Raw genomic sequence first — 12,783 nt, 5'->3', positions numbered from 1 at the left:
ACCTGCCAGGATGACTCACACACCATATGTCTCCTCTGAATCTCAACTTGCAAGGCTGTGGGGAAACGCTGTGCTTCAGCTAGGAAATGATTGTGTGGGCTTTGCGTCTCAGCTGACACATACAGTGTAATTGTTTGTTTGACGTAATTCATCAGCTAGAAAATATTCCACATGATGACCGCAAATATTTTACTTTATTTATTAATTTATCCATTTTATTTTCTCATTGACAGGAAGTACATGCCATGCTAGCACACTTCCTGCATTTGTGCGGACACCTACCCTGATGATGCAGCCATCACTTGATATCAAATCATTTATGCCTTTTCCAGTGGATACTGGCTCAGCTGTTGGACTTTTCCCAAATTTTAACACAGTGAGTAGAAACTGAAATATGTTTGTTTTCTCTCTGTCTCCCAGATTGATTCACATACTGGTACCCAGTAGATGGAGCCTTTTTTTCACAGAAAGATTCTAAATCCTAAACTCCAAATATTAAGCCAGGCTTCCAAAATGTTCATTGATTTTATTTCATGTGAGTTCAGTTGGCATACTGTATTCATCTGTGCAACCAGTTCTTCTGGTTTCTATTAATCCACCACGTTGCAATGTAGCTGAGGCTCTGCAGCATCAAACTCCAACAACTGTGAACTGTTCACATTGTTAAAATGTTCATGCTGTTGGTCTGATTTCAGAGGAACTAAAAGAGCAGCAGAGTAGGAGAGGGAGTATTGATTTTGAACCAAAAGAAACACATACAATTTTGGCAGGTTTATGTGACAAAAAACTATTTTCAGTTTTGTGATAAATATCGACTTCAGATATTTTTCAGTTGTAGTAAGATGTTTTCTCTCTATCACTCAGAAAAATAAACAATATTTTAAATGTTTTATGTTTAAAATGTTTTATTTGATAATTACACATTGGATTACACATTATCAGCATCAGTAAGTACATAAAGGTTGATTACAAGAGAGCTTTTAAATAAAGTGTGATTCAGTAGACCTCGTCTTTGTAGCTGGTTTCTCTTGCCATAAACCCAATTTTGACACATGCTTTATATAGGTAAGCTCTCAATTGTCTTTGGTCCATAAATCTTTAAGCTTACTGAGGTGGTTTGAAAAAGAGCATTATGGCACAATAAGCCTGTGCTTAAGGTTTATTCGAAATGCTGTTCATGGAGAATATGTTGGCTATCACTGATTCAGCTTATTTGTAAATACCTTTGAAATGTTTACTGTATGTGCAGTGTCCAGTAGATTATGAAAAACATATCTGACATATTTAAGCTGTCATAATTAATTTTGAGTTTTACAGTTATAGGACTAAAAGAAAACATTCATGTATCAGAAATATAAAGCCACCCAAGGAAAATATCTCTCGTTACAGAGAGAGTACAGATAATGTATATGTTAGACTTAAGACTGAGCATCATGCGTGTGTCTATAATCAATAAAGAATTATGTTATCACCAGGAGCAGACTGTGGGTGTTTGAAATGTAGCCATGTGGTTAACAACGTTAATTCTTTTAGCAAATTAATCTAGTGTGAAAAGAGATTGTAACAGGGGATTTCTGGTCTGTTGTAAATCATGCTGTTGTTAAGTACACGGTTTTTCAGCCAAGGTTGTTTATGAGAATCTCTTGAAAGATTTACATTTGTTTTTACTTCTAATTGATTAAATTGAAATTGGAAAACTGAAACCAAGAACATTTCAGTCTTATGAGTTGCTCTGTATCAATATATTCTTGTTAGAAATGTGCAGAAATTTGTTTTAATGACATAAGTGATTTTTTATATCATTTAGGATTTAAAATTTATGATTTGATGCCAAAGACAAATATGTGGCACCTTTTGACTAATATGCATGATGACATTACAAAGTCTATTGTTTGTCTGAAGGGGATTGGATGCATAGTCATCTCTAAGCACATTTTCACCAGTGAATTAAGTCATTGTCAGCAATATCATTTGCATATCCATCGTGTTACTGCCAAGAAGAAAGGAAGTATACCCTCCAATGGAACCTTTGGAGCTTTTATCTCCAGTCTCATTCACTGGACTAGCAGTGATAAAAAAATTTAAAATGAACCTGAGCACTAGTGATCTTTACATGAAAATAAACTTCTATCAGCTGTGCAGTATTTTTAAAGTGAAAATTTGCATGCTTTGTTATATGTGTCTTACTTTAATTGATGTATGCCAGAAGCTGTGATTTGTCAATCAGTTGTCTTCATACATGCATGGGTTCTTCCCAAAGTTAGCATTGCAATGTTATGGCTAAGGTAATAGCAGCATCCCAACTAGCGACCCAGCTATCCCTGCAATCAGCTTTATAGGAAGCTAGTAAGAGGTTAGTGCCAGGATGCCAAACTATCATTTGGTAGACAACAATACCAATATCAGTGTGAAGTATTAAAGTTACACTTTTGCTTTCCGTGGAATAGGGAAGAAAGGGAATTCCACTTTGTGATAAGGAATGTTCTTCTTTATTCATTTATCAGTCTCTGGCAAGGCCAGCATCTATTGCCTTTCCTTAATTACCCTTGTGAAAGTGGCGGTGAACCACCTTCTTGATCTGCTGTATTCCTTCTAGTGAAGGTATTCCCACAGTGCTGTTGGGTAAAGGATTTCCAGGGTTTAGATCCAGCAACCTATTTCCAAGTCAAGATGAAACCTACAGGTAGTGGTGTTGGCATCCAACTGCTGCCCTTGTTCTTGGTGGTAAAGGTTACAAGTTTGGGAGGTCCTATCAGAGTACCCTAGATGATTAACTGCCACTGTGTCCTGTTGGTGAATGGAATGAAGATCGATGGGGTGCTTGTCAAGCTGACTACTTTGTCTGAGATAGTTCTGAGCTTTTTGAGAGTTTTTGTTGGAGCTATATTCAACAAGTAATCATTCTCATTGTAAATGTTGCAAAAGGCTTTGCAGTATCAGAAGATGAGTTATTTGCTGCAGGATATCCAGCATCTGTCCTTGTAGTCAACTTGCTTTGTTTCCACAGTGTTTACATAGTTGATCCAGTTGAGTTTCTGGCCAGTGGTGAACTTCAGCATGTTAACGGTGGAGCACTCTTTGATAGCGATGCCATTGAATCTTAAGCGCAGAAGTTGGACACTGTCTTGGTGGAAATCATCATTACCTGACACATGCCTGGCAGGAATATTGCTTCGCATTTAATCAGGCTATGCCCAAGTGTTGTCTTGGTCTTCCTGCATGCAGGGCCGGACTGCTTTATTTTCTGAAGAGTTGCAAATGGAATTGAATATTGTGCAATCATCAGCTAACATACCCCTACTGAGCTTATGATGGAAAGAAGTTCATTTATGAAGCAGCTGAAGATAACTGCACCCAGGTCAATGCCCTGAGGAGCTCCTGCAGTGATGTCGTGGTCAGGATAATTGACCACAACAGCCATAAACATCTTCTTTTGTGTGACATATGACTGTAATCATTGAAATGTTTTCCCTTTGTTGCTCATTGACTTCAGTTTTACCAAGGTTCCTTGATGCCACACTCAATCAAATTTTGCCTTGATGTCAAGGGCATTCACTCTCACCTCGAGAATTCAACTGTTTGACCTATGTTTAGAGCAAAACTATTTTGAGGTATGGAAATGATAGGTCCTAGTGAAACCTACACTGGGCATGTACAAGTAGGCTATTGGTGAGTAAGTGCCACTCAACAGGACTGTGGTGACACTTCTCATCACTTTGCTTTTAATTGACAGTAGATTGATTGGGTGATAATTAGTTGGATTGTAGATGAATATGGCATATCTTCACTATTTTATATGTTTTTGGGCAGATATCCATGTTGTAACTGTATTTGAAACAACTTGGCTAGAGCTGCAGCTAGTTCTGGAGCATAGGCTTTCAGTACTACTTTGATGTTGTCTGGTCTCATAGATTTTCCTATATCCAGTGCTCTCAGCCATTTTTTTAAATCTCAATTAGAGGGAATCAAATTGGCTGAAGATTGGCTTTCGTGATGTGTTCTCATAAGGTAGCTGTGTTGGATCATCTAGTCAGCACTTCTGGCTGAACATGGTTGCAAATGCTTCCATAGCATTTGTGTACCGGACCTTGCCATTTTTGATGATGGGGATAGTCTCAGAGCCCTATTTTCCTTTCACCTGTTAAATCATCCATTATCATTCACAACTACATGTCTTGCCTCTGTCCATTGCGTGCAGTTTCTTGCTGTTTAGCGTGTTTATCGTCCTAAGTTGCAGCTTTACTGGGGTAGCACCTTATTGTTTGGTACACCCAGTATTACTCCTGGTGTGTTCTTCTGCACATCTCATTGTAACAGGGTTGATCCCCTGATTTGATAAATATGCCAGGCCATGAGGTTATAGATTGTGGTAGCAAACGTTTCTGCTGCCGCTGATGGTCCACAGAGCCTCATGAGCTGCCATATCGGTTCTGTGTCTTGGTGACTGAGGAGAGGACAAGACAGTTGATTTCAACGGATGTTAAGAGAACTTTTGATTTGTTCCCCATGTCCATTCCAAATAAACCATAATGGGAAATGGGGGATTGGCATAGTATTGAATACTGCTTCAGTCACTGTATAAAGCAATACATCATGAAGCAGCAAAGCTTTAATTTTAAATTCAAGGATAAAAATCTTTCTTGTCAAAGCCAATCTGACCTTGACTAATAGTGCCTTAACAGCAGCTCAGGAATATATATTATTTGTGTGTCACCTTGACTCAACAATAGGAATGCGCTCAAACACCAGGGTCCTGTTTCGAATTGCATCAAAATAGAATTTTTGTGAGTAATTATAACCGTTCTGGGGATCAAGTTCCATTAGCTACTCTGACAGGACAATCTGTCTCAAAGCATCAGAAACTTAAGAGTCTGAATTAGTTTCCTCGCTCTGAAAAACCTGTTTCTGCATTTCCATTAGTAAACCAGTCTTCTAGAAGTAGTAAGGTCAAGCGTAACTGTGACAAATAAAAGTGTTTTTTTTTGCAAAAGCTGGAGGCAACTCTGCTAAAGAGTGATTTCTGCCTCTTGGTGTACTCACTATATGTGAGTCTTTCTCTTTTACTATCAAGGTTCTGATTGCTCAGCTGCTTGTCCTCTGCTTTACCTGGGCCGGAACAAGCCCCAATGGCTGATTTTCAACAGATCAATGCAAAATAACTGCCTTTCTTCCACAAGGAGAAATAACCAAGGAAACACTTGGCTTCACTGTGTGAGCTCTAAAGTTAGCAGTGGGTTAAGCTTTGGATAAAAGCAAAGGTGATACTTGAAACTTCATTTTTGGTATTGCCCTTGATATCTTAATAATTACAGAATTTTTATCTTTCCTGTTGTATTCCAGTCTAATGTTAAATGAAAACCTCACATTTAATTTCTGCTATTTCTTCCTCCCAAAAATGGTTCCCTGAAATATTGAAGAACTGAAACAAGTGAGCAGTTTCAATTATTTTGAGGAAATGGTGCATGTCGCAAATATATCTTACATTGAGCTTTCTGAAAAAATGGTTTGATACTTTGTATCCTTAATTATATTTAGATAATTATGGTAAAATAGTGCCATCTAAAGAATAAAGATTGGGCAATAAATTGGCAGAATTTCCAGTCAGTTGTTATTTTTCTATGTGACAAAGTTAAGCAGTTTCCTTTGCTTTATAATTTCCTTCATTATTAATGCAGTTTGAAGGCAGTCCAGACATTTATTTCTTCATGAACTTTGTTACACCTCAGTGTTTTAATAGATTAAGGATGATTGTATAGTGAAAGCAAAATGGTCCTCAGTATTCATATTGAATTGGGTCTTGGGCTTCAAGAATTCTTAACTCAGTTTAGTTCAGAGCAGTACATCTGAATCTTAATTTGAACCAACCACCTGATCACAAAATACTGCTCATCTGTATTCACCAAGGAGGGGGACATGGACGATAGTAAGTTCAGGGAGGGATACATTAATAGTCTGGAGCATATCAGTATGAAGAAGGTGGGAGTGTTAGATATCTTAGAGTACATAAGAGTGGATGAATCTCAAGGGCTAGATGAGATCAATTCCAGAGTGCAGGAAAGTAGGAGATTGGTGGGGCTCTGATGGAGATCTTTCCATCTTTGTTAGCCACAGGTGAAGTACCAGAAAACTGTAGCATAGCTAATATTCCTTTATTAAAGAAGGGAAGCAAGGATAAGCCAGGTAACTACAGGCCAGTGAGCCTTACATCAGTGGCAGAGAAAAAAGAGGAAATCCCAAGGCTTGGGATCTATATATATTTGGAAAGGCAGGGGGGACTGATTAGGGATAGTCAGAATGGCTTCCTGTCTCACTAACTAGATTGAGTTTTTTGAGGAGGCAACAAAAAGGAGATTGATGAAGGCAGGGAGGTAGATGTTGTCTGTATGGTCTTTAGTAAGACATTTGACATTGTACCACATGGCAGGCTGGTCCGGAACGTTAAGGCACGTGCGATTCAAGTCAAGCTAATTAGATCCAAATAGCTTGGTGATAGAAAATAAATAAAGAGACCTTCAGGTCCAAGTCAATAGTTCCCAAAGTAGTAACACAGGTTGATAAGATAGTGAAGAAGATATGCCCTCATAGTTTGGGACATAGAATATAAGAGATGTGACTTTATGTTCCAACATTGCAAAACACTGGTAAGGCTGCACTTGGGGTATCGTGTGCAGTATAGGTCGCCACACTATAAGAAGGATGAGATGGCATTAAAGAAATTGCAGAGTAGATTCACCATGATGTTGCCTTGATGAGAGGATTTTAGTAATGGGGAGAAATTGTATAGCCTAGGCTTGCTTTCCCTGGAGCAAAAGAGGCTGCAGGATGATCTAATGGAAGTATACAGGTTCTCCCCAGGTTATGACAGAGTTCTGTTCCTGAGAACCGCTTGTAACCCGAACAAGTTGCAATTCAGAAATGTGGCTACCCAGTAATGTATTTAATTGGGGAAAGGTGAATTATGAGGCTATAAGGCAAGAACTTGGGACTGTAAATTGGGATGACATTTTTGAAGGGATATGTACCATGGAGATGTGGTCGATGTTCAGGGATCCTTTGCAGGATGTTAGGGTGAGGCAGAGAAGGAATGGTAGGGTGAAGGAACCGTGGGTGATGAGAGAGGTGGAACAACTAGTTAGGAAGAAGAAGGCAGCATACATAAGGTGTAAGCAGCAAGGATCGGACAGGGCTTGATGAGGAATATAGAGTAGCAAGGAAAGAACTTAAGAAAGGGCTGAGGAAAGCGAGAAGGGGACATGAAAAGGCTTTGGCGAATAGGGTTAAGGAGAATCCCAAGGCTTTTTTCTCATACGTAAAGAGCAGAAGGATGGCTAGGGTAAAGGTAGGTCCGATTAAAAACAAAGATGGGAGGATGTGCCTGGAAGCTGTGGAAGTGGGTAAGGTTTTCAATGAATACTTCTCTTCAGTATTCACCAAGGAGAGGGGTCTTGATGATGCTGAGGACAGTGTTGGTGAGGGTAATGTTCTAGAGTATGTAGATATTAAGAGAGAGGATGTGTTGGAGTTGTTAGAAAATATTAGGACAGATAAGTCCCCGGGACCTGACAGAATATTCCCCAGGCTGCTTCGTAAGGTGAGGGAGGAGATTGCTGAACAGTTAGTTAGGATCTTTGAGTCCTCGTTGTCCAAGGGGATGGTACTGGAGGATTGGAGGGTGGCAAATGTTGTCCCCTTATTCAAAAAAGGAAGTAGGGATCGTCCAGGGAATTACAGGCCGGTGAGCCTTACGTCTGTGGTGGGTAAGCTGTTGGAAAGGATTCTAAGAGATAGAATCTATGAGCATTTAGAGAATCATGGACTGATTAGGGACAGCCAGCATGGCTTTGTGAAGGGAAGATCTTGCCTCACAAGCCTGATAGGGTTCTTTGAGGAAGTGACCAGGAAGATTGTGAGGGTAGTGCAGCGGATGTGGTCTACAATGGATTTTAGTAAGGCGTTTGACAAGGTTTCCGCATGGTAGGCTTCTTCAGAAGGTCAGAGGCCAAGGGATCCAGGGAGGCTTGGCCGTGTGGATTCAAAATTTGGCTTGCCTGTAGAAAGCAGAGGGTTGTGGTGGAAGGGAGTGCATTCAGATTGGAGGGCTGTGACTAATGGTGTCCACAGGGATTGGTTTCTGGGACCTCTACTTTTTGTGATATTTATTAACGAATTAGATGATGGGGGTGGAAGGCTGGGTAGCAAGTTTGCAGATGACACAAAGATTGGTGGTGTTGTGTGGATAGTGTGTAGGGCTGTTGAAGCTTGCAGAGGGATATTGATAGGATGTAGAGCTGGGCTGACAAGTGGCAGATGGAGTTCAATCCAGAGAAATGTGAGGTAGTACACTTTGGAAGGACAAACTCCAAGGCAGAGTACAAGGTAAATGGCAGGATTCTGGGCAGTGTGGAGGAGCAGAGGGATCTTGGGGTTCATATCCACAGATCACTGAAAGTTCATCTCCCAGGTAGATAGGGTAGTTAAGAAAGCTTATGGGATGTTAGCTTTCATAAGTCATGGGATCGAGTCTAAGAGCCGTGAAGTGATCATGCAGCTTACAAAACTCTGATTAGGCCACACTTAGAGTACTGTGTCCAGTTCTGGTCAGCCTCATTATAGGAAGGATGTGGAGGCGTTGGAAAGGGTTGCAGAGGAGATTTACCAGGATGCTGCTTGGATTAGAGAGTATGGATTATGAGGAGAGACTAAAGGAGCTAGGGCTGTTCTCATTGGAGAGAAGGAGGATGAGGGGAGACATGATAGAGGTATACAAGATATTGGAGGATATAGAGTGGACAGCCAGCACCTCTTTTCCAGGGCACCAATGCTCAAAACAAGAGGACGTGACTTTAAGGTAATGGGTGGGAAGTTCAAGAGAGATGTCAGAGGGAGGTTTTTCACCCAGAGAGTGGTTTGGTGCATGGAATGCGCTGCCTGGGGTGGTGGTGGAGGCTGATACATTGGGCAAGTTCAGGAGATTATTAGATAAGCATATGGAGGAATTTAAGATAGAGGGATATGTGGGAGGAAGGGGTTAGATAGTCCTTTAGGTGTGGATTGAAGGGTGGCACAACATGGTGGGCCAAAGGGCCTGTATTGTGCTGTATTGTTCTATGGTTCTATGGTATTTAAATAAAAGCAAGAGGCTTTTGTAAACAAGGTGAGAAGAAGGAGCTTTAAAGGGAATCAGGGGTAAGTTTGTTACTCAGAGAGTGGTTGAAATATGAAATGTGCTGCCAGGGGATGTGGTGGAATTCGATACAATTTAGACACACACTTAAATAGGCAAGGCATAGTCCTAAGGATGCAGTTCTAATGTGAGCAAAAGGGATTAGTGTAGATGGGCAAAAAAGATCAGCATGGATGTGGTGAGCCAAAGGACCTGGTTCGTACTGTATGACTAATAATGTCCAAACAAGGTGCTTGGACTAATGTCATTGTATCTACCTGTTTTTTCGTATCTCATGTTCACATGTCCATTGTTAAAATATGCGAGTTACATACATGTAAGTATAAGGTCTGAATTTCCAGATGAACTGAGAGCAGATTGGTTTGTGCTTTCGCATACATATTTTGAATGAAAATATGAAGCTCTCCCATAAGCTTGAAAGAACTGAGGCAATGTAATGGATAACTGAGAATTTATTTTGGATATTGAAAGGTGGATTTAGTCATCTGTGAAAATAATAATGGAAGTTACCTGGAAGTGTTACTGGAAGTTAATGGAAGTGTTGTTCGCATTTCTGTTTTTATTTGGTCTTCTATAATTCCCCAAACTTCACTTCATCGTAAATCCTAGTTTGAAGGTTTTGAGACTGAATTTTTGACCAATTGTTCAAGAATTAAATATTTTATCAGTGGAATATTAAGTGAATACCGAATGCTGTTCTCAATTATTCATTTGAAAACACAAACCTCTGTTTAAAAACATACACATTTGGAATGCAGGAAAAGAATAGCTAATCCATCAACACTGCATCTCCTACATAGATGTTTGTCAGAGTTTTGTGACTAAAATCTCATTACCTCTTCTGTCAACCACAGATATATAATCTCTTGACAAAAGCAAATTTCTACTGCCAATAAGCAAAAATTCCTCACCCAGTCTCTCAGGCAATCATACCAGCCCAGGAACTCAGTTAGACGAGGTGATCTCTATAAAGGTATTTACAGGCAGTCCCCAGCTCACATCAGACTTCTGTTACTGAGAACTGCTCATAAGTCGGAAATGAACAAAAAGCCCTCCTACCCTGTCAGACACCAGGGTAGGAGGGTTTTTTGTGTGTGGGAGAGGATCACAGAAACAGCTGTGATAGGAGAGTGAGTAGGCATGGGAAGAGCAGCCACAGGCCAATCTCACTGACTCAGGGAGTGAGCAAATGAGTCTGTTCAGTGCTCCCAGCTCAGCTTGGCTCAACCCAGCCCCTGATTGTTGTGTGGTGGGGAGAGAAGGCACATGCAAATGCCCCATTCCATTCCCATCTGGCAGAGGATGCCTGCAGCTGGCAAATGCATCCCATTCATTCTGCCAGTCTCCTAAATGCCCATTTACTGTATGTGTATGGAGTGTCCATAAATTAGGTGTCCATAACCTGGGGAGAACCTACCATATAAAATGATCTTTACGCCAGTCAAGATCTACTCCCCTCTTTCTTCTGAAGCAGTCCTTTGAGATTGAAGAACACTTGCCTTCTCTCCAGTTTTGTGGGCTTTGAGGTGGTTAATGGGGAAAATGTCAGAACTGCAGATTCTAACACAGATGCAGGAAGTGGTGTCTGACAGGGTAGGAGGGACTTCTGTGAGGCAGTGCTTGCACCAGGCTTCTGTGTGCCCCTGATGCATGGTGTTCTCAATACTATCCTGAATGCTCCTTCTCCACTTTGAACGATGATGAGCCAGAGGTTCCCAGGAGTCGGTGGAGATGTTGCACTTATTCAAGAGATGGCTCTCAAGCCTTAGCAAGTGTTCAGGGTGTCGTTATGTATCGTTTTTATTGGAAAGCAGTGTGGTGCAAGGGGGAGGGTCAGTTGGTGTATGACCTTGGTCTTGTGAATGTTGAGTGTAAGTTTCAGCCTCTCCTGGGTGAATAAGTTGATAATGTCTTGGAGCTCAGCCTCTGGAGTGTGCGCAAATGACATCTGTAGCCATATGGAAGCCATATGTAGTGGTTGGAGAAGCCTCCCGAATTTTTCTTCAAGTTATTGCATGGTGAAAATAATGGCCACTGTGCCTCTAGATGGAAGGAATCCACATTGTGATTCAAGGGGAGCTCTTCTGCCACTGGGAGGAAGAAGTCAAGCAGGGCCCTAGCAATGGCTTTCCCTGTGGAACGCAGCAGAGACTCCACCATAGCTTCCGCAGTCGGACTTGTCTCCATTTGTGAAGTCGATTGCAATTATGGCACCTCTGAGATCCTAACTCCTTTTCCCATGTGTTATTGATGAGATTGTGCATTTATGAATGAAGCTCTTTAGGATTTCAGCAGGGATACCGTCTGCTCCCATGCCTCTGGTGTTTTTGAGTTGGGACATGGCCTTCTTGGCTTCTTGTCAGTAAGGCTGAACGAAATGGAGCCCAGGGCACAAGGCATCAAGGACAGAGTTGCAGTTGAGGTTCTTGAAGTATTCCTTCCAATAGGTGTTAATGGCCTTACTGCCCCTGACGAGTTCACCCTTGTTCATGGTTCTCGGTGGGGTGGCGCCTTGGGTGTCTGAATGTTGATGCTTGGACAGTGCTGAAGAACCCATGCATGTCATGGTTGTCATAAAGCTGCCAAGCCCCCTGTGCTCTCTCCAATCATCATCTGTTTTTTAAGTCATGGGTTTTTCTCGCTAGACCTCTGCCTGCAGAGGTGTTTCTTTTCCCTTGAAGAAAGGTGATACTTCCAATGCAGGACTGGCTCATGTTTGCAGTTAATTAGCATCTCAATCTCTTGGTCATTCTCATCCTGCCAGTCCTGGTTCTTCTTGGTAAAGAAGTCAAGAGTCTCTTCACAGGTGCCAGTTACTGTGGACTTCAGGGCAGCCCATAAGATGTGGACAGTCTGTGATGTCTGTAGGGTGGGAGTTGGCAGTTGTCTCCGTGGTGCTGTCTGAGAAGAGCCAGCTTTGTGGGGTCCTTGAGAACTTTGACATAGATCTTCTTGCCTCAACCATTCTGTTGACACTGATGCTTTGGGGCCATGTTGATGGAGACAATAGGGTACATTTGGCAGTGATCAATCCAGCAGTCATTGGTACCTGTCATAGCACAGGTCATGTTGGATTCCTCACTTGGGCAATGTTATATTCTGAAAAGTGCCAGGGTTTGGACTGAGGATGTTGCCATTACATCTTGTGCTTGTCCTTCTGATAAGTAGGAATATTTTTGTTTTTACGAGGTCACAATCTAAGCATTTTGCCAAGAGAAGGGTCCCATTGAAATTAGTATTCCCCACTCTTTCCTTGCCAATCATGCCTTGCCAGAGGGTTATATCTGTTTCCACCAGAAGTTGCCGAGGGGTTCAGTTTATCTCCCTTTGGGCTGCAGACCAGGATTTTTTTCGTCTGAAGCTTCCAGGGTTGTGGCATATGAAATGATGGTCATAGTGAGTTGGTTCCATGTTGGAATGAGCTGAAATCTCATAAGACATTCAATAATTGGGGAAGGTGACTTAATGAGGCGTCAAAGCAGTTCGTTCTTGATGGGAAAGCTCACTCCATGAAAACAGTGTTCCTAATTTGCCCCTGCAGAGGAAGTTGCACCTATTCATTTGTTCTTTAAACTGGCCATCTCCAGCCTGGTATATTT

General features: G+C 41.4%; 1 protein-coding gene across 1 annotated transcript in view; it reads left to right on the top strand.

Annotated features, from left to right (window-relative positions):
- Positions 1-12,783, top strand: part of znf385b (zinc finger protein 385B) — a 320,687-nt gene that overhangs the window by 222,029 nt on the left and 85,875 nt on the right. The window contains 1 exon segment of the mRNA XM_052027186.1: positions 234-376. Within this exon segment, the coding sequence (XP_051883146.1) occupies positions 234-376 (143 nt within the window).

This window comes from Pristis pectinata, chromosome 1 (genome assembly GCF_009764475.1).
Source record: "Pristis pectinata isolate sPriPec2 chromosome 1, sPriPec2.1.pri, whole genome shotgun sequence".
In the NCBI taxonomy this organism is placed as follows: Eukaryota; Metazoa; Chordata; class Chondrichthyes; order Rhinopristiformes; family Pristidae; genus Pristis; species Pristis pectinata.
This window is presented reverse-complemented; position numbering and strand designations above follow the sequence as displayed.